The sequence below is a fragment of the Geotrypetes seraphini genome, chromosome 10 (genome assembly GCF_902459505.1).
Source record: "Geotrypetes seraphini chromosome 10, aGeoSer1.1, whole genome shotgun sequence".
Classification (NCBI taxonomy): Eukaryota; Metazoa; Chordata; class Amphibia; order Gymnophiona; family Dermophiidae; genus Geotrypetes; species Geotrypetes seraphini.
This window is the reverse complement of record NC_047093.1, coordinates 92,669,624-92,694,767: the sequence shown is the minus strand read 5'-3', so window position 1 is coordinate 92,694,767 and position 25,144 is coordinate 92,669,624. Positions and strand designations below refer to the sequence as shown.

At 42.0% G+C, this 25,144-nt stretch overlaps 1 protein-coding gene across 5 annotated transcripts in view; it reads left to right on the top strand.

Annotated features, from left to right (window-relative positions):
* CACNA1B (calcium voltage-gated channel subunit alpha1 B) overlaps positions 1 to 25,144 on the top strand; it is a 1,471,643-nt gene that overhangs the window by 773,062 nt on the left and 673,437 nt on the right. For all 5 annotated transcript variants that reach the window (XM_033960470.1, XM_033960471.1, XM_033960469.1 and 2 more), the window contains one exon: positions 24,540 to 24,655. In XM_033960470.1, coding sequence (XP_033816361.1) covers positions 24,540 to 24,655 — 116 coding nt within the window. The remainder of the gene's footprint in view (positions 1 to 24,539; positions 24,656 to 25,144) is intronic.

The following is a 25,144-nucleotide window of genomic DNA, read 5'->3' as shown; positions in this document are numbered from 1 at the left end:
TCTTTACTCCATATGTTTATCTGTCCATAGCCTGTCTTTCTATCTTTTCTCATATCATTTCATTTTAGTGTCACTCTTTCATGCCACCTCTCACACCTTCTTGTCTCTACTCACCATCATGGTGTTCATGTTTATTAGTGCTTGATATATCGCCCTTTGCCTAGAACAATCAAGGCGGTGTACATAGCTATAACAAACAAAATGGAAAGGAACTCCAGCAATATTGTCAGAGAAAGGAAAGGAGAAAGTAGGAGGAGACACTAGTTATAGTATAATGTAGAGCTGCCCTTCTGCCTGCATGCACTCAAACATTAGCAAAGGGCTTCAAGGCAAAAGCAAGGGAAAATAAATCTCTCTTTCCTCTTACTTCCTCTTTGCCCAATCCCAGTTTCTTTCAGCTTCTTTTTTCTCTGCTGTTTGTGTCCCATCTGCCTGCTCTGTTTCTTGTTTCCTACAGCCCATGTTCCCCCTGAGCTCCTCTTGCTCACAGAGCTCCACTCCCAGTTGCTGTCCCCATCATTCAGCCTTTAGACGCAAACCAGATTTCAATTTTTTTAGCGCCGAAACTGGCCTACCACCCTTGAGCCTATCTTAAAAAGCCCTGGTAGTCTAATGGCTTCGTCAAGGCCGAAGCAATCCCCATTCACTCCTGTCCATGCAGGAGGTTACAGCAGCCATTTTGAGATTGGAAATGGCACAGAGAGAAGCAATCTGTAAATGGCTGCTGAGACCACCTCTTGCAACCTCTGATGAGGCAGAGGGAGGTGAACATGATGGTTTTGATTTCATCCAAAACAGTACAGTGAACTTTGATCACAGATTTGATTTTGGCTTCCCTCTGTGCCTCTCTTCCCTTTAGAGCTGCTTTCAGCCACTTCCAGCCTTTCACAGCTGAATTCTTTCTCCCTGCCAGTAACTCCTTTCAGTTCCCTTCACTGTTTCCTAGCCCCCCTCTAGTCCTCTCTCCACAGCTTCATTCCCAGCACTTGTCCTGATCACCCAGCTTCCCTCTCTACCTTACACCTCCTTTCAGTTTCTTCCAGCATTTCACAGCAGAATTTTCTCTCCCAGACATTATCCCCTTTTAATTCACTCACCCCTTTCTATTCCTCTCCCTATAGCTCCACTTTCAGCTTGTCCCTATCACCCACCCTCTCTTCCTTGTATAGCTCCTTTCTGCCTCTTCCAGCCCTTCACAGCTGAATTCTCTCTCTCAGTTAGTAACTCCTTTTGGTTCCCTTCACCCCTTCCTAAACCCCTCTATTCCTCTCCAAGCATGTCTTTTTTCAACTTTAACTACTAAATAAATGTATGACTTAGGCAACACAAATTGTCATACCAATACAATTATGTCATTCAGTCTCCTTTCCTGTCTAGCCCAGTGTTTCTCAACCTTTTCAAGCCAAGTACCCCTTAAGCCTAACAAATACCAACCGAGTTAGGGTCTGTGACTAGAGCACAAGGGCATCGAAGGAAGCATCTTCCAGGACTTCAGTGACTGGAGGGAGAGGGTCACATGTAGGTGCTGTCCTATGAAAGCAGTTCAATTTTTGTCTTTATATTTCTCCAGGACAGATAGGGGAAAATGCTTGAATACCTGAATGTAAACCACTTAAGAAGTGGTATATGAATCTAATATAATAAAAGGCTAAGCTGCGCATGCGCACTCCCATCGCATGTTTTGTTTTCCGTGCACTGTAGGGCACTGCAGATAGGAGTGCGCATGCGCGCGAAACACTCTCTCTCCTCCGCCGAGGCGGATGTCGGCCGCAGCGGCTGTCGGTGGTTGCAGGCCGCGCGAAACTCTCTCTCTCCTTCCCCCCCTCTGGATGTCGGCTGCGGCGGCTGTTGGTGATTGCAGGCCGCGCGAAGCTCTCTCTCTCTCTCCCTCCCTCCCCCCCAAGGCGGATGTCAGCGGTTTCAGGCCGCGGGAGCGTTTAAAATTTGCTGCTGTTGCCGGCTTCAGGCCTTCCTCTCTGGTGGGTCCTGCCTACTTCATGTTTTCATGAAGACAGGACCCGCCAGAGAGGAAGACCTGAAGCCGGCAACAGCAATTAATTATAAATGCTGCTGCTGCTGCCCGATGAAGTTGAAGGAGGAAAGGGAGCAGAGGGGGAGAGAATGGTAGGGCATGGAGGTAAGGAGGAAGGTATGGGGGGGAAGGAAAATGCTGCACAGGGATGTGGGGTGGGAGGGAAATGCTGCAGCACAGGGAAATGGAGGGGCAGAAAAAGGAAGGCAGAGGGAGCAGGAGAAAGGGACAGGGGAAGAGGTGCTGATGGACAGGGGGGCAGAAAAAATGAAGGGAGGCCTACTGCTGGACAGGGGGAGCAGGAAGGAGGTGATGATGGACAGGGGGGAGGTAAAACAAAGGGAGAAGGGCTTCTGCTGGATAAGGTGAGCAGTGATGGGGTGGTGGAGGACACAGGGCAGGTAAAAGGAAGGGAGAATGGACAGGGGGAGCAGGCAAGGGGTGGTGGTGGACAGCCAAGGAAAAAAAATATATAAAAAGCGGCTAAGGAGAGAGGAAAAAAAAAAGACAGACACACACACATATATTCTAGCACCCGTTAATGTAACAGGCTATAAGACTAGTACTTAAATAAATAACTAAATATAGTTTGTGTTGAGATCTGTAGCAGTTCTACTTGTTCTGTTACAGTATACAGTGTATATGAGTTTTAAGATCTAGTGTAATATTTGTAGTGCTGCCTATTCATAAGTTATTTCTGTGAGAATTCTGCACCACTGTGCAACACAAAATTTGTACAGAATTCTGTAACAGCTTTGTTTGAAAATGTGCATGTCTTGTATTTTGTTCTGAATTGATTGAAATATATCTCTGTTTTTCTAGGATTTCACTGCTCAGTCTGGTTTCTTTTGTTTTCATTTTCATTTTTTTAATCTACATTATGTTTCTATTTTTAAGGAAAAGGGCCAGTTAAGGTCAGGGTCTGTGACTAGAGCACATTGCATGTCACTGAGGGCATTGAAGTAAGCAGGGAGAGGGTCCTATGACTGTGGGTGCTGTCCTATGAAAGCACAGATTGTAAAGGACCCTCAAACTGATAACCAGCCTTGCAAAATATGCACACATATCTATGGGGAAGAACATTCACATCTTCAAACTAAGTAAGATACTTACGAGATTTATGCAAGTATCTTATAAGGACACATATGTGTCTTTATATAATAATGTTTCTTGCCCTATTAACCATGGGCCTATCTTGTCAGCCTTTTCCATAAGCTCCATTTTGTTCACCTACTAATTGCCATTATTCTGGCACTATAGTGCCAGAGGCTGAGAAGTGGGGATTAATGTGGAGAAATCATTCTCTCAGTGGTAATGTCATTAGTTTTCAGTGAGTGAAGCAGCTTTTTTTTTTTTGCTGTCTCTGTAGATACTAGAGGAAAACAGTGGCAGCCTTGCTGAATTGAATTGATCTAATCAGACCAAGACCTTACTTTGAAGATAAATGCAGACTATTAGATGGGTTGGTAATGCAGCCAGCTGTGCCCTGCTGCCCTCCAGCCAATGTCTGTCTACAAGAAGAGTCAAGAGACACATGGGGCACTGTTCATGTGCCCTAGTGCAGGACACTCAGACCTGAGCTGGAGATTATTGGAAGCGAAGAATACAGCTTACATAGCTGGGGAATCGGGCCTGGAGGGTAGGGAGGAAAGGTTGCATAAAATTAGACATCTATCCAAACCACAAATTTAATCAATACTCTGTCTAAGTGAGATTAAGAAATATCATTGATTTCATATCTATTGATTTTTGTTCTTGTTTTTTCTTTGAGGAAAAAAAAAAAAGTTTCAAAAAAATAGGTGTCTGTGACCAACTATTACCAGAATGCCAATAAATAGAGAGGAAGATGGTAATAGTACACACTTCCTTCACAAAGGGTTCTTTTGTTTAAAGTGCAGTAATCTAATCTAATCTGGTATTTCTGAGTCATGCTATGCCTAAACAGTTTCAAGGTGTCTTACAATATTTCGAATTACAGAATGAATATAAAGTGCTCCCCTGCGAATTTGCGGTCGGCGGTTCGCGGTCCCGGTCATTCACAGTATTTTCTGACCATGAACCACTGACCAGTAGAGAACAGCTGGAGAGGCAGGAGAGAGTAGCTGGAGTGCCGGCAAGTGAAGGAAATCACTCGCTGTATGCTCCGATCGCCTCTTCCTGTACTAAAGTCGGGCCAATCAGGAGCTGCTTTGACACGCAGCTGAAGAAATATGACCACATTATCGCTGAAAAAATATGACCACATTATCTCCACAATCCAAGACTCACACTGGTTCCCAGTACAAGCACGTATACAATACAAATTCTACTGCACCCTATACAAAGCCCTGAATGGAGACGGACCAAGCTATCTAAACAATCGCCTAATCAGGAGCAACACATCCAGACCAAGGAGAATAAAGGCACACTTTACCCACCCCCAATCAAAGGCATACAAAGCAAAAAAACTATATGATGGACTATTAGCAACCCAAGCAGCAAGACTAGACAATATGATGACCACAATGGCCAACTACAAAACCTTCAAGAAAGAATTGAAAACCATGCTATTCAAGAAATTTGTCAAATTAAACCTTCCCGACTCCCCAGATCCTAATGCATTTTCCAACTATCAACCTTGTAATCTCCATGGGAATGCCCAGGCCAATTCTTTTGTAAACCACCTAGAACTGAAAAATATCGGTGGGATAGAAGACATCAAAGTAATGTAATGTATATAAAAGGGCTACAAAAATGATAAAAGGGATGGGACAACTTCCCTATGAGGAGAGGCTAAAGCGGCTAGGGCTCTTCAGCTTGGAGAATCTATTACTATGATATCAAACTGTAGACCTATTGCAAGTATTCCTTTGTTTACCAAATTGATGGAAGGTGTGGTTAATTTAGATCTGGTAAATTACTTAGAGAAATTTAATATTCTTTATTAACATCAGTCAGGTTTTCGATCAGGTTTTAGTACGGAAACTGTTCTTACGTCATTGATGGATCACCCTCACTGTCTATTCAGTTTAGGTGCAAGTGCATTAGTGCTACAACTAGATCTAAGTAGTGCATTTGATCTAGTGGACCATGAGCTCTAGCTTGGTTGCTTGGATTCGATAAGGATTTCAGGAAATGTTTGGAAATGGTTTCAAGGATTTTTGAAAAAGAGATCTTATCAAGTTTATAGTGATGCCAAATATTCTGATCCTTGGAGTAATCCATGTGGAGTACCACAAGGCTTGCCATTATCACCTACTTTGTTTAATATCTATCTTGCCTCACTTGGAAATCTATTGCACAGTATAAACATAAAATTCTACATCTATGCAGATGATATTACAATAGTAATCCCAAATTATCTCATTCACAGCAGAGATAAAAGATCAAATATCATCTATTTTTAATCAGATTAAACAATGGACAATTGACTTTAAATTAAAACCTAATCCTGAAAAAACTAAATTTTTTCTTGCTAGGCCAAATGATAAAATCAAAGATACAACATTTAACCTAATGGGCAGGATTAACCGATAGCTTCCTCCATTAAAATCTTGGGAGTCATGCTAGACCAGGGGTGTCAAAGTCCCTCCTCGAGGGAAAAAACCAGCAAGAGAGGTAGTAGGCCCTCTCGACGACCAAGGAAGAAAAGAGTGCATCAAGGAGAACAAACAGATTGCAGATAGGCTAAATTCATTCTTTGCCTCTGACTTTATCAATGAGGACACTGCAACAATGCCTGAAACAGGGAGAGTATTCAAGGGAGAAATAGAGGAAAGCCTCACCACAGTGAATGTGGATTTGGACAAGATATACTATCAGATAGACAAACTAAAAAGTGACAAATCCCCTGGACCAGATGGAATTCACCCGAGAGTGTTAAAGGAGCTTAGGGTTGAAATTGGAGAACTATTACAAACCCTAGCTAACATGTCAATTAGAACCAGGCAAATACAGGATGACTGGAAGATAGCGAATGTCATCCCAATCTTCAAAAAAGGATCGAGAGGCGAACCGGCAACTATAGACCTGTGAGTCTTACGTTGGTTCCTGGGAAGATGGCTGAAGCACTAATCAAGGATAGCATAGTGCAACACCTGGAAAATCATGACCTGATGAGAGCCAGTCAACACGGCTTCAGGAAGGGGAAGTCATGTTTGACAAATTTACTTCAATTTTTTGAGAAGGTGAACAAACAAATCGATAGAGGAGACCCGGTGAATATAATATACTTGGACTTCCAGAAAGCGTTCGACAAGGTTCCACACGCAAGGTTTCTGAGGAAACTACAAAGCCATGGAATAGAAGGGGTCATACTAAGATGGATAGGCAAATGGCTGGAGAGCAGATTGCAGAGGGTGAGTATAAATGGGAAGTTCTCGGACTGGGAGAAGGTGACGAGCGGTGTGCCCCAGGGCTCAGTTCTTGGGCCCATCTTATTCAATATCTTCATAAATGACCTGGAAGAGGAAACAACAAGTATTATAATCAAGTTTGCAGATGACACAAAACTGTTTTGGGCAGTTAGGACACAAAAGGACAGCGAAGGACTCCAGAAAGATTTGAACCAGCTAGAAAAATGGGCAGAAAAGTGGCAGATGAAGTTTAATATAGAAAAATGCAAAGTGATGCACCTGGGCAGGAAAAACAAGGAACATGAATATAAAATGTTAGGTGCAACATTGGGCAAGAGCGAACAAGAAAGGGACCTGAGGGTACTGATAGACAGGACCATGAAGCCGTCAGCTCAATGCACAGTGGCGGCAAAGAAAGCAAACAGGATGTTGGGCATGATAAAGAAGGGAATCATGAGTAGATTGGCGGATGTCATAATGCTGCTTTTCAGAGCAATGGTCAGACCACACTTGGAGTACTGTATCCAACACTGGTCTCCCTGCCTAAGGAAGGATATAACCCTGCTGGAGAGGGTGCAGAGGCGAGCCACGAAGCTAGTAAAGGGTATGGAGAATCTGAGCTACAAAGAACGCCTCGGAAAACTGGGATTGTTCACCCTCAAGAAGAGAAGACTGCGAGGGGATATGATAGAGACTTTTAAAATACTAAAAGGATTCGACAAAATAGAGCAAGAAACATTGTTATTCACATTGTCAAATGTGACACGGACAAGAGGTCATGAACTGAAACTGAGGGGCAACAGGCCCAGGACAGATGTCAGGAAGTTCTGTTTCACATAGCGAGTGGTGGACGCTTGGAATGCTCTCCTGGAGGAGGTTGTGATGGAGGCAGCATCATAGGAGGTCTCCTGCTCACTCTCATCATCTTTATTCTCTGGAAGTTTGGAATTTTTTCAAACAAAACACAAGAGAAGGATGAAGCAGAGAGGAAACAGAAACAGTGACTGTGTAGGCTGCTGTGCTCTAATCTCCTTTACAAAAAAAAAAAAAAGGGATTGTTCATTTATGTTGCTTGATACTTTTCTTCCTTCTTTTACCTTCTCTCTCTAAAGTGCCTTTTAAAGAATACATATTCTCTGACAGATCTCTATCTGAGCTGCCTGCAGAAGAAAGAAACTAGCATCTCTGGTTTTGTGATAACTGTGGTTATTAAGATCTTCTTATATTGTTTAGAATATGGAGGAAGGTAGCAGGGATTCATTGGAAGATAAGGTGTTTTGGTGCCAATATGTGTCAGAATAATAGTTAAATGTTTAGTTTTCCTCCTGCAATTTTTATATAGCTTAATATATTAATATTTCAAATCCTACATCTATTTATTTATTTGTTCATTGATCTGAACATAACTTATTATTTAGATTATATGAATATAAGGGGATAATAATGATTTGTTGAAACTGATGGATTCTAGTTATTGGGGGATGGTATAGTTAGGAAGAGAAATTGATGAATTCAGGTTTTGTGGTTTGTATGGGGTTAAATTAAGTATGAGTGGGTAGCTTATGTTGTGGTATAATTTATATAATACTGAACTGAATATATAAATGATATTTTAATTGAATAAGTGAAATTGTTATGGGAATTATTCATTTTTACGCTCATAATGGGATGTTTTGTGAGGCTTCTCGAAGTAATCATTTTATCTTTGTTAAGAAATATACAATTTTTGGGGGTAATATTAAATGAATTAAATTGAATTTTGGGAATATAGTATATGAGAATAAATGTTTATATCTTAATTGATTTAATTAATTATAATATGGAAATTAATGTTGGTCTTTCCATTTTGGTATGTTTTTTTAATATAATGGGAATACGTATGTGCCATTATGTGTCAGAATAAGTGTTTAGTGGTTAATTTTCCTCCTGCGATTTCTCATTTAACTTGCTATATTAATATGTTAAATAACACATCTACTTATTTATAAGTTCATTGATCTGAATATCAATTAGTATTAAGGTTATTTGATCATAAGGGGAGTAATTTGGGAAGCTTTCTTATTAAGGTGATTTATTTAGGGATAAGCTTCAACTTTAAAAATTATTTATATTAGGTTACATATTGGTTCAGATTAATAAGTCTGACACTATCATTCATAAGTAAATCTGTTGTTATTTATTTGGGTAAGCTATTTAAGAGGTCTAATAATTTTCATGCATCTTTTCTATGATAAAGTGATGACTTCCTTTTATGTTCTGGATCCATTGTTGTATAAACAACCCAGTAAGATACTAAAATCTTTGGGTTTGGATAATTTGGTACAGTCCTGTGGCTTGAAAGATATATGGCAGATTCTTCATTTTAATGCTCAGGAATTTTCTTTCTGCTTCCATGTGTATAAATCGATTTCAAGAATAGATTACATTTTTGTTTCAGATCAATTAACTCAGCAGGTTACGAAAGCCAGCATAGATCTGATCATTTTGTCGGATCATGCTGGAGTTTGGATTGAATTTCAATTTGCTGAAAAAGATTGTAGTAGACCTGTTTGGATGTTCAATAATACATTGCTTGCAGATTCAAACTTTCTTGAGGAATTTCAAATAAAAATGGATGAATATTTTTGACTTAATGCCTTAGAGGAAATCTCTTTAGAAACATGCTTTCAAAGCTACTATGAGAGGGCAGATCATTTCGTGTTCGGTATATATTAAGAAAAAGCTAAAATTGGAATTTTCTAATTTGGAATAAAATATTAAGAATTTAGAATCACAATTGGACTCGAAATGGGAACAAATTACTTTACAGGCTCTCTTGAAAGCTAATTATAAATATAATGAGATTTCCTCACAATTGGCTAGGAAAGATTTGTTTTCTCAATAGGCTCTGTATTATGGAAACTTGAATAAAGCAGGAAGATTATTGGCTAATTATCTTAAAGCCAAAAAAAAAAAGGAAAGTAAAGATTTTGGCTATTAAAGATGAGAAGGATGAATGTAACTCATTCTCAATTTGGAAATATTTTAAAACAATTTTTGAATTATTATAAAGCTTTATATTCTTCTGAGCCTTATTCAAATAAGATCTTGAGGGTTTAGAGTTTTTAAAGTTAATCAAGGGGCCAAAAATTCCTGAGCATATAAAAGGAGATCTAGAAGCGCCTATATCACTTAAAGAACTTCAGACAACGTTGAAGTCCCTTAGAGTTGGATCCGCTCCAGGTGGTGATGGATTCACTGCGGAGTTTTATAAATCATTTCAAATTACATTATTACCTCTTTTTAAAAATTTGTATCATTACATTACATTAGTGATTTCTATTCCGCCATTACCTTGCGGTTCAAGGCGGATTCAGGCACAACTAACTGAAGGTTGCGTTTCAGGTACGATGGCAGAATCTTTATTGTTTTACTGAAGCCGAATAAAGGTCCTATGTTGATTTCAAATTACAGACCTATTTCTTTGATTAATGTAGATGGAAAACTTTTGGCTAAATTATTGACTTTATGCTTGGCCAAGGCTCTCCCTTATATGATCGGTATGCACCAAACAGGTTTCATTGTTCAAAGACATTCATCAAACAATACCAGATTGGCTTTTCATGTCGAATTTAACAAAAGCCATGGAAGATCCGGCCTTCTCTGTATCCTTGGATTGGTTGGTACAGGATCTGGATTTATTTAAATGATTCAAACCTTGTATAGTTTGCCTTCTGCCAGATTATATATTAATAATACTTTTTCAGAACTTTTTCATCTGGAGAGGGGAGTTAGACAAGGGTGTCCATTATCCCCTTTGCTTTTTGACATTGTTCTGGAACCCTTGTTGGCTATTCAACAGGCAAAGGAGATACAGTGTATTACTTATGCAGGTTGGGAATATAAGGTCTCTGATTATGCAGATGATATTTTGCTTCATTTGAGGAATCCTGAATCGACCATCCTGCATTTACTACATTTGATTGACCGATTTGGAAAATTTTCTGGATATAAAATAAATTGGAGTAAATCAGAGGTTCTTTTGCTAAATGTATAATATCCAAAAGGATTATTTGACTCAGTCCCTTTTCTTTGGAAAGAAGGGAGTATAAAATATTTTGATATTTGGATTAAAAAAATGTTGGAAGACACGATGAGCGTAAATGAAAAATCCTTATTGCTATAGGTCTCAGAAATGTGTGAGTAATGGAACCCATTACATCTGTCTTGGTGGGGGAGAGTCCAAACGGTTAAAATGATGATTTTGCCTGTGGTTTGCTTCCAAATGGGTATGTTGCCAGTTTATGTTCAGAGGTCCTTTTATAAGAAATTGAATAGTATTCTCACCAAATTTATTTGGCTGGGTAAAACTGCTTGTATTGCTTTAGTATCTTTACAAAAACCAATTGCGGCGGGTGGGGTAAATTTCCCAAACTTTTATAGGTACCATCAGGCCTATATACTGCGTCAGGATATGTATTGGATCCTTCCTGAGCTCATGGAAGGGACTTGGATTTGGTTTTTCTGCCACTGGCCGGGAGTGCTGATGGAAGCTGCGTATGAACTTTGGGACTGAGATAATTGTTCTAAATGGGACTTGCGTTTAATGCATCGAGATGGGGCTCTCCTGAGAACTGAGACTAAGAGGGGAGAGCTCTGAAGATTTACAGCACAGCCCTGTGAACACATTTTTGTTTCTTCAGAAGGACATCCCGTTAATGAGCAGCTAAGTACGTGGCTTGCCTGTGTGTATGTGTGTTACATTACGTGTTTGTTTTTTGGATTGCTACTTCTTTAGACAGTGGGGAGTACAGTGCTGTATGCTTATTAGACTGAACATCCGGCAACACCATAGGTTTTTTTTCTCCTGCGGGTGGAGTTTTTTCCTGGGTGCTTGCTGGCTGTTAGAGGAGCCGATGATTGAAGCTGGTCATCTGTGTAGCTGAATACTACAGGGGCTCTGGCGGTTTTCGCCATGCCTCAAGCTCTGAGGCTCGTTTTGTGTAAAGTGAGTGATTTATGCTTGGGACCTTTACACCTCGGTGCCTAAATTACTTTGTCAGAGTGGGTTAGCTGTGTACTATATTTATTGACTAAAGTTACCTTGTGTGTGGTGCAAGTGAATCGCAGTATAAAAATCAACCATCTTTTACTCTACATACAGTATCCTTCTCGGTTTATGTTTGAACAAATCTTCCTCCTCTGCTATTTCTCCTGCATGGTAGGAGCTATGATGAATTATTCAGTTAATCCTGTGCACATCTTTTTCTTTGAGCAGAGATTCATATGTGTGATGTGCCAAAGGTGAGACATTTAGAGGTGACAGGACCCAGAAGTGCATGCTGAGATAAAAAGGCCCTCACTACGAGATCCCTGGTACCTCCTAGTCATCACCCTGACCTACAATTTAAAGATCTTAAGAATCTGTAGCATGGTAGAAACTAGATATGTTGTGATAGCTAAATTATTCAGACATTGTGATTTCAAAAGGTTGCCATCCATGTGCCAAAAAATCCATTCTTATTGAAAATATGCAAATGATAGAAGGAGCTAAATCCAAAGTTAAAAGAACAGGATACATTTCACAGGGACAGAGTTGGGTTTTTCTGTGCCCCCAACAAACTATAAATCAGCATATCTGACCCAACATCTCATCTCTTCTTCCCTCCCCCTATCCACTGTTCCACTACCATACGTCTGCTACCATGAGGCACAGGAAGAAGCTCTGGTGCAAGTCTCACAGTTGCCAATGTCACAAGACTTGCACCAGAGTTGTTCTTGCACTGTACCACTTAAAGCTAAAGAGCCAAGCTGCACAAGCAGACTGGGCTGGCACAACAGAAGTTTTAGAGTAGCTTTTGGTGCCTCCATCACTCCTCACCATGCATACCATGTTGCAGTGGTCCTAACACCTCACACTACTACTAAATTGTTCTTCAAAAGAAAGCAAGTACATGAGTCTTTCTGTGGTTTGATTCCTAGATGCTGCCCCTAATAGTGACCTTACCACTTGTGCAGTGAGGAAGCAAGATAAAGTTCACATTGATAATATTTGCCAAAGTCTAGCTCATTTCAGGGACACTCTCACCTCTCCATACTTTAGAATTGCCTCCTATTTTTCAGGTTTATGCATGAACTATATTATACTTTTCTGCTAATATGAAATGGGTTGCTGGAGGTAATAAAGTTATATATGTATATACAGGGTGAGGGTTTCTAAGGCTCTTCGTCCAATCAGAGCCTTAGGCCCCTCCCCAGATGCACCAGGGAGGGACCTAAGGCTCTGATTGGCCCAACACCTAAGGCCCCTCCCATAGGAAGTGCCTTAAGCAACCTGGGCCATTCAGAGCCCTAGGCCCCTCCCCAGTGCATCATAGGATACACCGGGGAGGGGAAGGCCCACCATTTTGAAGAGGCATGCCTGCTGGCCGGAGAGTGTAGGAATCCCTCCAGCTGGCCTTCGTAAACAAGGCCTTCTCCTGTGTGTGAACATTCAATGCTGGGCCATTTCTGCTGACCAGCATTGAATATCTGGTCTATTTTTGTCTGGTAAAAACTTAGCTGGCCATTTTGATATTCAGCACTGGCTGGCTAAGTTTATAGCGGCAAAAGATAGACCAGCAGTCAAAGTGGTCAGCAGTCCAAATATCATGGATAGCTGGCAATCATTAATACTGTGTTTCCCCGAAAATAAGACCTACCCCCAAAATAGGCTCTAGCATGATTTTCGGGGTAGGTCTTAATATAAGCCCTATCCCCGAAAATAGGCCCTAGTTGTAGGCAGCCATGCTTCCCTCTGCCCCGCCCCTGCTGTGCAGCCAAACCCCTGCTGACCTCCATCCTCCCCTCCCAACCGATCCCCGCCGACCGTGATCATAAATACCTTGCTGCAGAGGAGCGTCTGGCCAGCAGCACTCACAAGCTGCTTCATGGCCTTCTTGCTGGGCCATCTGTGTACTGATGACATCATCAGTACACAGATGGCCCCATTGAGAAGGCCGCAAAGTTATGGTTCTTGAATCAAATGTTCCACTAACATATGAAGCCATAATATGTGGAAGATGTAATTTCTAATGGGAAAATGGTTACTTTATTACAATTGCAATAATCATTTGGCATATCAAAGTCTCAAGGATTTAAATGGTTGCAGTTGAAAAAGGCCATTCAGAAAGGGTTCCCTGATTGGCACAACTTAAAAAAATCAGTATAGCTTGCCAGGCCTATCTTTCCAGACAGATTTGCAAGGGCACCAGGCCGCCAAGTGGTGTAAATTAATATCAGAATATTTGAATAAAAAACCTAAAACAAGTCTAAAAGACATTTGGAGCATTGAGACAAAGCAGCATATTTCTGCTACTCAATGGCCACAGATTTGGACTTGGAGAATGAGATGTACAGCGTCAGCATCTATGAGACAAACTTGATTTTTTCTGTTGTATAGAATTTTTTGGACTCCAGTTCGTTTGCAAAAGTTAGACAGTTCAAAATCTAATAGATGCTGGCACTGTCATCTTGATTTAGGGACTTAATATTCTATTGTCCGTTGATACTCAATTTTTGGAAGTCTATTTGGGGCAAAATCAACATGATATTGGAAGCTTTGATTCCATTGTCCTTTGACATACTGTTATTTGGGACTTTATTAAAATCTAAGAGTCCAGTTACTGCAAGCAAGAACAGACTTCTTATAATGACAGGGATAGCTATGCAGTTGATAACAAAAAATTGGAAAAACTGAGACAGACTGAATTTCAACTTTTGGTGGGAAACCCTGTGTCAATTTTATAGATACGAGAGAATGAATTTGGAACAACTGGAACATTATAAAAAATGTAAAGAGACATGGGGTCCGTTAACAGAATTTGTAAAAACTGATTGAACAAATAAGCCTTTGATTCCTAATTGATTTTCACACACATCCTGGGGGGGAGGGGGAAAATGTAGTTTATATTATTATTTGTTTGGTTGTAAGTGCTGATTATTATTGTATTAATTGATTATATATTCTGTGCACTTTGGTATATGATTTTAGAGCAGTGGTTCTTAACGCAGTCTTCAGTAGTGCTGCCCGATTCACCGATTCACTTTGGTGAATCGATTCAAATTGAATCATTTCCTTAGAAAATTGGACTCAGTGAGTCCTGAGTCTCCTCCAGGTCTCCCAAAGCAGCTGCAGTGGTGACCAGATTGCTCCTGGCCTGCCCGCTGGGGTCTTCTATCTGCCGCATCACCGATGACATCACTAATGATGCAGCAGAGGGAAGCCCTGGCGGGCAGGATGCAAACAGCCTGTTCACCGCTCTTGCTTTTTTAGGAGGCCAAAATGTTGAGGTCTCATAGGGGGTCAATCAGGAAGTGCTGTACAGGGGGATGGGAGGGAGAGATGGAAAACTACTGCACCGGTGGATGGGAAGAATGAATGAAATTCCCTTTTCCTGTGCAAAATCTTGCTGCGCTGGCTGTGTCAGAATCGAATCTCACTGTGTCCAGCATTGGCAGCAATTCCCACAGTATCTGCTGCTGACACAAAAGTCTCTCCACGGCAGAGGGAAGACTTCCAGTTTAGCGGCAGGCACCATGTGAAAGTCACTGCTAATAACACGACCCAAAGAAGTAAACCTTGGAGTACAGGGGAGGAGAGGAAGGAAAGTTGGTAGCATAAGGGGAAGGAAGGAGTGAAAGGAACTTCAGGAAGGAAAGCTGATGGCACAGAGGGAGGGAAGAGGTAAGAGGAAGGAAAGTTGGTGGCACAGGGGGAGAAAGAGGCAAAAGGAACTTCAGAAAAGAAAGCTAGTGGCATAGGGGAGGGATAGAGGTAAGAGGAGGGAAAGTTGGTGGCATGAGGGGAGGGTGAGAGGAAGGAAAGATGGTTCACAGGGTGAGGAGAGGGAGACATGCATGGTGAGGGGAGAGGATGAAATTACACATAATGAAGGGGATGGAGAGATGGTGCATGGAGGGAGATAGAGAGATTTGACATAGGGCACAAGGAAGGAAGCGAGAGAGGTGTTAGACATGGGGGTAGATGAGAGGGTGAGAGAGATACATAGGAGGTGGAAGGGGAAAAGGAGGAAGATGTTGGATCCAGGAGCAGAATGGAGTAGAATGGAGAATAGATAGATGCCTGGAATTGGGAGTGATGGAAGAGATTGGGAGAGTGCAGCAGGGAAGAGATAGGCAGATGTCAGGCTACGAGTGTAGGGAAGAGATGTTGGGTTATAAGGGTGGGGGAAGGAAGTTGCTGAGAATGGTAGAACCCTGAGGGGGAGGAGAGGGTGGCAAGGAAATAGATAAGAGGATAAATATAACAGAGGGTAGAATGGTAATGATAATGGAGGTACATTGAAGATGAAAGGGAATGGAGGGCTGAGGAAGGAATGAGATGGGGAATGGGAGAGAAGATGGAAATTTGATAGGTAGCTGAAAAGTGGCAAAGAGGAGAAGGGTAAGAGATGCAGAAAAGAGCTATAAAGGAATGATCAATATGTCTGAGGCAGGTATAGTGAGGGAATAGACAGGAGAGAGCAGAAAAGACAAATAGATAGTAGCCACTTGAAGGAGAATTAGCAGATGACAGGAAAGCAGAAAAAAGAAACTTGAACCAGCAAGATGGTAAAATAAAATATCCAGACAGCAAAGGTAGAAGAAAAACATTTTATTTTAACTGTTTAAATGGAATATGGATAATAATTAGCAAAAAAATATTGTTTAATTTTTGACAAATAAACTTGCAGAATTTGCTACTTTTGTGCGCAGAATTATTTTTTTTTGCACAGAATTCTGCCAGGAGTAAAAAGGTAGAAAGGGGTGAGAGGGTGAAATCTTGCATATGGTGGAAGGGAGGGATACATGCATTGATAAGAGAGAGAGAGAGAGAGAGAGAGAGAGAAATGTTGGACATAGGGTGGAGGGCAGGGAGAGATGGTACATAGGGAGAGAGAAAGAAATGTTGCACATGATAATGGAGGGGAAGTAGGAAGAGATGCTGCATGGAAGAGAATAGAGAGGTTTGACCCAGGTCACAATGCAGGGAGACCAAAAGAGAGAGAGAGATGGTAGACAGTAAGAAAAAAAAAACACAAATTTTGGATATAGCAGTGGAAGACAAGGTACAGAGACAAAAGATAAATGGTGAACCAGTGGCGTACCAAGGGGGGGAAAGAGAGCAGTACCAGCTGGTATTGCTCGTCCTCCCCAAGATAAAGAGCCGACTGACAGTACCCCTCCTGACGAAGACATTCTCGAAACTCGAGTTGGGGGGTAAATGTAACCCGAAGGAGTTAAGTTTACAGCACTACAGCACTTTTTGCACTAGTTCACTTTTACTCAGTGGTTATAAATAAAATCCATTTCAAGGAGAGACTATAAATGAGTGTTTTAGCCCATTGATAGAGGAACGACAATAAGGTAAAGAAGAGTATGAAGTCTTCTGATTGACCACTGCAGTTTGTTAATCACGTATGAATGATCACACTGATGGAGCACCTTATGAATGTATAAAAGAAAAAGAAAAAATATTTTAAAGAAAATGTATCAATAAAGCTGAGATTTTAGATATTATCTGTGTGTTCGAAAGACATGGTTTTCTGATAGGATTGACGGGTGTAAGATTGATCTGTACTAGTCTGGCTTGTTTAGTTTTACAATGGGTGTATTGATGTTGAACTGCTCACTGCATATGTAAGATGCTGCCTTTTCCTAGGTACTCATGTGTGGCGTGTGGCTTGTTACTAAAAATCATGTTTTTCGTACAGATGGGGGGGGGGGTGCCAAAAAATGATGGGCCCTGGGTGTCACATATGCTAGGTACGCCACTGTGGTGAGCACAGGGAAAGAAGAAAACATCAAATGGGCAGGAGACCCTGGTGGGCGAACTAATAGAACACAAACAGAAACCAGAGCATGGGACCAATATGATTTGAATAATAAGATGAACAGAAAACAAAAGGTAGAAAAAAAAATAATTTTATTTTCTATTTTGTGATTACAATATATCAGATTTGAAATGTGTATCCTGCCAGAGCTGGTGTTAACAAGCATGAGCTAGGATCTAACAGAGAGAAGAAAAGTCTTTTTTGTTTTGTTTATTCCACAGTACCGGCATGGAGAGGGCAAATGGGGGTGGGGTGGGTGAGGAGGCTACAAAAATAAATCCACCAGGCTATTTAAAAAAAAAAAAAAACCCAACTATTTAGCAGATCTCATTAAGCTTTCCCAATGGTCGTCCATGAAATTGTAAACGTGTCTACAAAGTGACATCCACATCCTTTGGACATCCATGTGCCAATTATCGCTCGTTAAGACCCTTAAATGGCTTATTAACCACTTAGGGGTCCTTATGCTAAGGCACGCTAGTCATTTTAATGCGCGTTAAACACCAACGCGTCCATAGACTATAAAGGACGTGTTAGCTTTTAGTGCGCCTTAGTAAAAGGACCCCTTAGTCTTGACACCTAAGTCCCGCTCAGCGTTGGGTGGGATTTAGGCGCCCTTTATAGAATTGGGGCCAAAATGTTTAAAATAAATATGGAGGTAGTAACTGCATGTTTCATTTAACTGTAAAGCACAGTCCCTGCTCATATCCTGTCCCATTGTTTACCCATTTCTGCATTAGCTGTTAATGTGACACTTAGCTCAACTTACCATCTTTGGTGCTGTGCTGTTAGTATATTTTGTCACATTTAACAGCTAATGCAGTAATTAAGCCTTTAAATGAATATCTATATTTTACATGGACTTTTTTCACTTGCCATTTTTGCCTTAGGTTACAGTCCTTTTACCACAATACAAAATAGGAAACATACCTATTCCAAGTGCACGTTGATTCAGAAAGGAATTTGCAGTTTAGATGAATACAGGTTGAATTATACTCTTGTCTGTCATTCCTGGCTGTAGAGAAATCAACATGCCTCGTGAATTAAATAGCAGTTTTTGGCATGGACCAGGTATGTTTGCAGTCCTTTCCTCTTGAGCAGTTCTTCTCTAGTGTCAGATTGTAGAAGAAGATGGATGAAAACCAGAACAACCTTCGCCCTTCTTATCCCAGAGGCTTTCTGTGCATTCAGTACCTGCCTTCACATTGTCATAGCTCACTGCTCCTATCTTGATCAATGGAGCAAGATGCAGTGAACCGGGAAACAGTTTCTGTGTTTTAGAGAATGGCGTTGAGGGCAAGGCATCCCAATTTTGAACTGTGAGAAGGATACAGACAGGCATACTCAATGAAGCTCATTTGTGGGTTTTTTTGCTTAATAGACCTGGTTGTGGGTCTTGCCTGGAAAGGCAGGAAGAACCAGGGAAGCTGAAACATTCATTAAAACATCTGAGAAGTAAGGAAGGTTAAGAACATAAGAATTGCCATACTGGGATTGACTGAAGGTCCATCAAGCTCAGTATTCTGTTTCCAACAGTAGGCAACCCAGGTCCCAAACACCTAGCAAGATCCCAAGTAATAAAACAGATTTTATACTGCTTATCCTAGGAATAAGCTGTGAATATCCCCAAGCCATCTCAATAATGGCCTACAGACTTCTCTTTTAGGAAATTATCCAAAACCTTTTTAAACCCCGCTAAGCTAACTGATTTTTCACCACATTCTCTGGCAACGAATTGCAGAGTTTAATTACACGTTGTTTGAAGAAATATTTTCTCCAGTTTGTTTTAAATCTACTAATTAGTAGCTTCATCACATGCCTCCTAGTCCAAGTATTTTTGGAAAGAGTAAACAAGCGATTCACATCTACCCTTTCCACTCCACTCATCATTTTATAGACCTCTATCATATCCCCCATGAGCTGTCTCTTCTCCAATTATGGGAAGCATATAGTTGCAATTAAGGCTGCTAAAAGTGGTGCAGTCTGTTAAGTTTAGGGAGCAATTATTTTTTCACATGGTGATATGGGTATTGGATAACTTTGAGATCCTAAAGCTTAGCATACGCTAAAGAATATTAGTCTTCGCTAGGTACTACATGGCCCACCCAAAATCCAACATTTTTGAACAGATAAATTTTAAATATATATTGACTTTCATCAGCAAAATATATATAATGGACTTCAAGGGACTTCAAGGGACCTGGAAAAACAGTCCGTTATATCCAGAGTTGCATTTTTAAAAAAACTTTATTTAGGTCAACTTGAAATAACATACAATCAATGAACAACAGTCACTGCACAAGCATATCAGCAACATCAATAACAAAACTCAGCAAAATATTGGTACAACACAAAATGATTGCAAAACCAGAACACTAAAAGATGTTCTAAAGCATTATGTTGTACTGTACTGGAAAGAAAAATACTCTGTCATTTTCTTCTGGGCTGAATTTTGATACTTTATCACCGGCACGCCACGTGCCTTGTAGGCGGAGTCTGCATGTCCGTTATAGCCGAACAAAACTACAGCTAAAAGCGGCTCTGGGGACCAAATTGGTTGTCCGTTATATTCGAGATGATTTTCTGTATGTTTATAAAGGCGCACAGCCGGGACCAGCGGACCTTGCCCGCTATAGGTGAGGTTCCATTATAAGCAAGTCTGTTATAACAAGATTATACTGTATCTGTAAATACTTGGATATGTAGCCAGAGAGGTGATCACATAAGTGCTTTTTGATCAGCTTATAATCAGTATTGATTGCTGCTATCGTTTCTAGTTCTAAGGCTTTTTCTCCACTTTATTTATGTTTTATATTCTTGCTATTGGGCATGTTTCCTCCACTGGCTGGTAACATTTTGATATATTTATTTAATTTAAACATCACTATCATATCTCCCCTCTCTTGCCTTTCCTCCAAAGTATACATATTGAGATCTTTAAGTCTGTTCCCCTACGCCTTATGACGAAGACCACACACCATTTTAGTAGCCTTCCTCTGGACCGACTCCATCCTTTTTATATCTTTTTGAAGATACAGTCTCCAGAATTGTACACAATATTCTGAATGAGGTCTTTACCAAAGTCTTATACAGGGGCATCAATACCTCCTTTTTCCTACTGACCATTCCTCTCCCTTTGCACCCAAGCATCCTTTTAGCTTTCACTTTGTAACCTGTTTGGCCATCGATCATCACATACAATTATACCCAAGTCCTGCTCTTCTGTCATGCACATAAGTTCTTCACCTCCTAACCTGTATTGTTCCTTCGGGTTTTGGCAGCCCAAATGCATGACCTTGCATTTCTTAGCATGATATTTTAGCTGCCAAATTTCAGACCATTTTTCAAGCTTCGCTAGGTCTTTCTTCATGTTATTCTCACCATCTGGGGTGTCTATTGCAGATTTTGCCATCATCCACAAAGAGGCAAATCTTGCCTGACAGCCCTTCAGCAGTATCGCTTATAACAGTGATTCCCAACCCTGTCCTGGAGGACCACCAGGCCAATCGGGTTTTCAGGCTAGCCCTAATGAATATGCATGAAGCAAATTTGCATGCCTATCACTTCCATCATATGCAAATCTCTCTCATGCATATTCATTAGGGCTAGCCTGAAAACCCGGTTGGCCTGGTGGTCCTCCAGGACAGGGTTGGGAATCACTGGCTTATAAAAATGTACCTTGCACATAAACTGAGCATTCTCCCCGTTGCATAACGGACCCGCGAGGGCTGACATTTTAAAACAATGTTTACACTTGCAGACTCAATATTAGCCCCCAAATTGAATAAATTTAGTTCATTTCTTCTGTTTCAAAACAACAGTACATTCCTGCTAAGTAGGAGAAAAGAGGTTATATTCAGCCAGCAGCGGTCAGTGTTTTTAAAAAAAATTATGCCCAGATATTCAATGCTGGGTCATGTCTTGGTACTGGAATTAAATATCTGTGCATGCACAGACAGCTAACACTTGCCCCTCCCCCCCCCTTTACAAAGCCACATTTGGTTTTTTTTATCGCTGGCCACAGCAGTTATAACTTCAACTTTCATAGGAATTCTATGAGCATCAGAGCTTTTATCGCCACATCTGGTGATAAATAAAGCCTAATGCAGCTTTGTAAAAGGAGGGATTTATCAGATAAGGGCTGATTTTCAGTCCTTTTCCAGTTAACTTATACCAACCAAACATTGGACTGCAATCACACTGCTGCTCCTTGTGATTCTGGGCAAGTCACTTAATCCTCCATAGCCCCAGGTACGTTAGATAGATTGTGAGCCCACCGGGACAGAGAGGGAAAATGCTTGAGTACCTGATTGTAAAACCGCTTAGATAACCTTGATAGGCGGTATATAAAATCCTAATAAAACTTGAAAACTTAAAACTTGATTTAAGTGCTGATGCCACCCCTGGACTGTCCACATAATAGCCACTTTCAGCTTTAGAAGTTAGTGCTGCTGAATATCCTCTCTATCTGGTAAATGCTAATGAATATCTCCTTGAGATAATCTCAGTGCCAGTTAACCAAGCAAGAGACTCTCTCGGTGACGGGTCAAAAGCGCGCGAGGACAAAGGCGCACCGACAACTGAGCGCAGACAACTGAGCACAGGGCTTAATCGTAACCGTATTTTAAAGGGCTCTGACGGGGGGTGTGGGGGGGAGCCCCTCCACTCTACTTAATAGGGATCGCGCTGCCTCACGCTTTCATGTTGGGGGTGTCTGGGGGGTGTAACCCCCCACATTATACTGAAAACTTAACTTTTTCCCTAAAAAACAAGGAAAAAAAGTTAAGTTTCCAGTATAATGAGCGGGATTACAACCCCCCAAACTCCCCACAACGCCAGCACTATCTCTATTAAGTAAAGTGGGGAGGTCCCCCACCAACACCCCCCATCGGAGCCCTTTAAAATACGTTTATTCTTCGGCGTGATTAAGTCCTGCGCTCAGTTGTCTGCGCTCGGTTGTCAGCGCGCCTTTGTCCTCGCGCGCTTTAGACTATGAACCGACTCTCTCACCTGGTTAACTGGCTTTGAATATCAGTCTCTAAATTCCTTGCTTTGTGACTTTATTTAGCAGAGATTTGACAATCTGTGTACTAAGGGCTCCTTTTACAAAGCCGCGCTAGGTCCTTAACGCGCGGAATAGCGCGCGCTAAATTGCCCCGTGTGCTAGCCGCTACCGCCTCCTTTTGAGCGGGCGGTAGATTTCCAGCTAGCACGCGCTATAGTGCACGCTAATCTGGTGCATGCAATAAAACTGCTAGCGCAGCTTTGTAAAAGGACCCTAAGTTTTTATTTTTTTTAAATTTATATTCCGCATATCCTAAATTCTTTGCGGATTACAAATTATTCAGGTATTCAAGCATTATTCCCTAACTGTTCCGGCAGGCTCCCACTCTATCTAATGTACCTGGGGCAATGGGGATTAAGTGACTTGCCCAGGAGGAGCACTGCGGGATTCAAACCCACAACCTCAGCTCTAACCACTGCACCACACACCTGTGCATTAATTCTTAGTGCTGTGTCCAGCATCTGCCCTTGCAGTTACTACATAGTACCAAAATGTACTGCACATTAAGGGCTGGATTTAATAAATGGCACCGAAAATAGGCGCCGGGAAAAATCCATGCTTAATGCTATTCCATAAAGAGTGCTCCAAGATTCATGCTCTTTATAGAATAGCACTTAGTGGATATTCCTGCATCCAGCTTTGGGCACAAGGACTTATTCCAAATGAAAGCTAGTGCACAAGCTGGGTACATCCCCAAAATTCAATAAGATTGCATGTAACTTTGTGAAACACCCCTTCCTAAGCCCCTCACATTCTCAAACCGGCCCATGTGCTTAAGGACCCGCCCACAGGAGAAGCCCAAGGCTCCTGGGCCTATTCTGGTTGGCCCAGGTGCCTCAGGCCCTACCTAAGGGCAGGGTTTGAGCCGCCTGGGCCAATCCGGCCCCATCCTGCGCTGGCTGGCCTGCCGGACGGGTGGGCTTGGCATTCGTCTGTCCGGTCAACATTTTTTGAGGTACGGGGAAGGTGGGTGGAGGGTCGTGAGTTGGCGGGGGGCTGATCGGGGATTCGGGGGGGCAGTCGTGGGGGTTGGGTCGAGGGCAGGAGGGCCTGGGATCTCTCCTGCCCGTATTTTAGGGGGGGGGTGGGGGTTAGAGGGGGTCGCGGGCCAGGAGGGCTTGTGCTCCCTCCTGGCTGGATCATGTGGTGGGGGAAGGGGGGAGATTGGCGGGCCAGGAGGGCTTGGGCTCCCTCCTGGCCCCAATGGATTCGGCCCGGGGGGGGGGGGGGGGTTGGGGATAGTGCTCGGGGCAAGATGGCTTGAGCTCCCTCTTGCCCAAATTGTACTCGGCGGGGCCAGGAGGGCTTGGGCTCTCTCCTGGCCCGATTGGAGGGGTGGATCGCTGCAGGAGAGATGGGTCATCTCTCCTGCCGCTTTAGCGATCCCAAGGGCCGCGTTTGGCAGCACTTGGTGGTATCGCTATTGTGGCAGGGGAGATGACCCATCTCTCCTGCCCCGATGGTTGCGGTGGGGGGTGGGTAGGTTGCTGGGCCGCTGAGCTGATCGCGACAGCCGCCATCAGCTCAGCGGCCCCTTTTTCAGCACTTATTCCTGTTTTGACTTGGTCTAAGTCAAAACGTATAAGTGCCGACTAGACAACCTGTCAAATGTTTTGATTATACCTGTTGCACGCCTAGGTCTAGGTTGGCCCACCTCCCGCCCACCTCCCGCCATTTCCCCTCCTCTAAAAACACCTCTTTTCTCTCTTTGCGTTTAGAGGCAGGGGAAAGGCTTAAGCTGGTTTTAGATACGTCTAAAACCAGCTTTGATTATGGGTACTTGGACGATCAGGCTTTTTGATCGTCCAAGTAGCCATTTAGGCCACTTTTTAGACGTTTGTGTTTTTTTTGATTATGAGCCCCATAGTCTTTTCTCCATTGGTCTGATTCGTATGCATGTGTTGGGCACACAAGCAAATGAAAAGATATGGTTAAGAGAGCTACCTCCAGAACCTGTCTCACTTCTCTTTACAGAGTCTTTTGGAAGTTAGATATTAGTCGTTCATCTTGCTGGAGTTTCAAAAATTGTTAATTCATTTTTTATTGCTAATCTCTGTGAACCGCATAGAACTTAACGGCATTTGCGGTATACAAGTGAGCTTTTATGTTATGTTATGTTATTATAAAGGATGCGGGGGAGGGAGGGGGGGAAAGAAAGGTGAAACTGGGTACTGAAATGGACCAAATTTATGCCACTGATGGAGCATGCCTTTCCCAGCTTCATTTCATATGGCTTTTTTTCTTTTCTATCACAGTGAGTTTGCCAAAGAACGAGAGCGAGTTGAAAATCGCCGCGCCTTCCTCAAACTTCGCAGGCAGCAACAGATTGAGCGAGAACTGAATGGATACCTGGAGTGGATCTTTAAAGCTGGTAAGGGCAATCCCCACTCCCTTGTTTAGAGTCCTATGCTTTAGAATCTGACCTTTTGTATGCAGAACAGACAACCTCAGGGTGTGAAATGAGTGAATTTATAATCCCTAGCAGAGGGGAGAGGTAAGGGGTAGTACTGTGCACTGAGGTCCTCTTTGGGGGGAGGGGTGTCATTGCTATAATGTCTCCAAATCACCACTTGTTATGTCAAATGTATAATAGGAAATAGGTCAATATTCAGCCATAAACAGTGAGTGTTTTGCGGCATTATTCCTGGCTTTGAATATCTGGTTATTTTTAAGTCAACTAACACAGAGCTTCTTAAATTTAAATGTATCACTTAAATGGCCATAGGACAGGACAGGCATTTATGTAGTCCCATTTATATCTTTATGGAAAGGATGCAGTATATTAACTTAAGATTTACTTTACACTAACCCGGGCCGCTTAAACGGCCAAATGCTGACTCTCTCCTTGTAATCCCTCCAA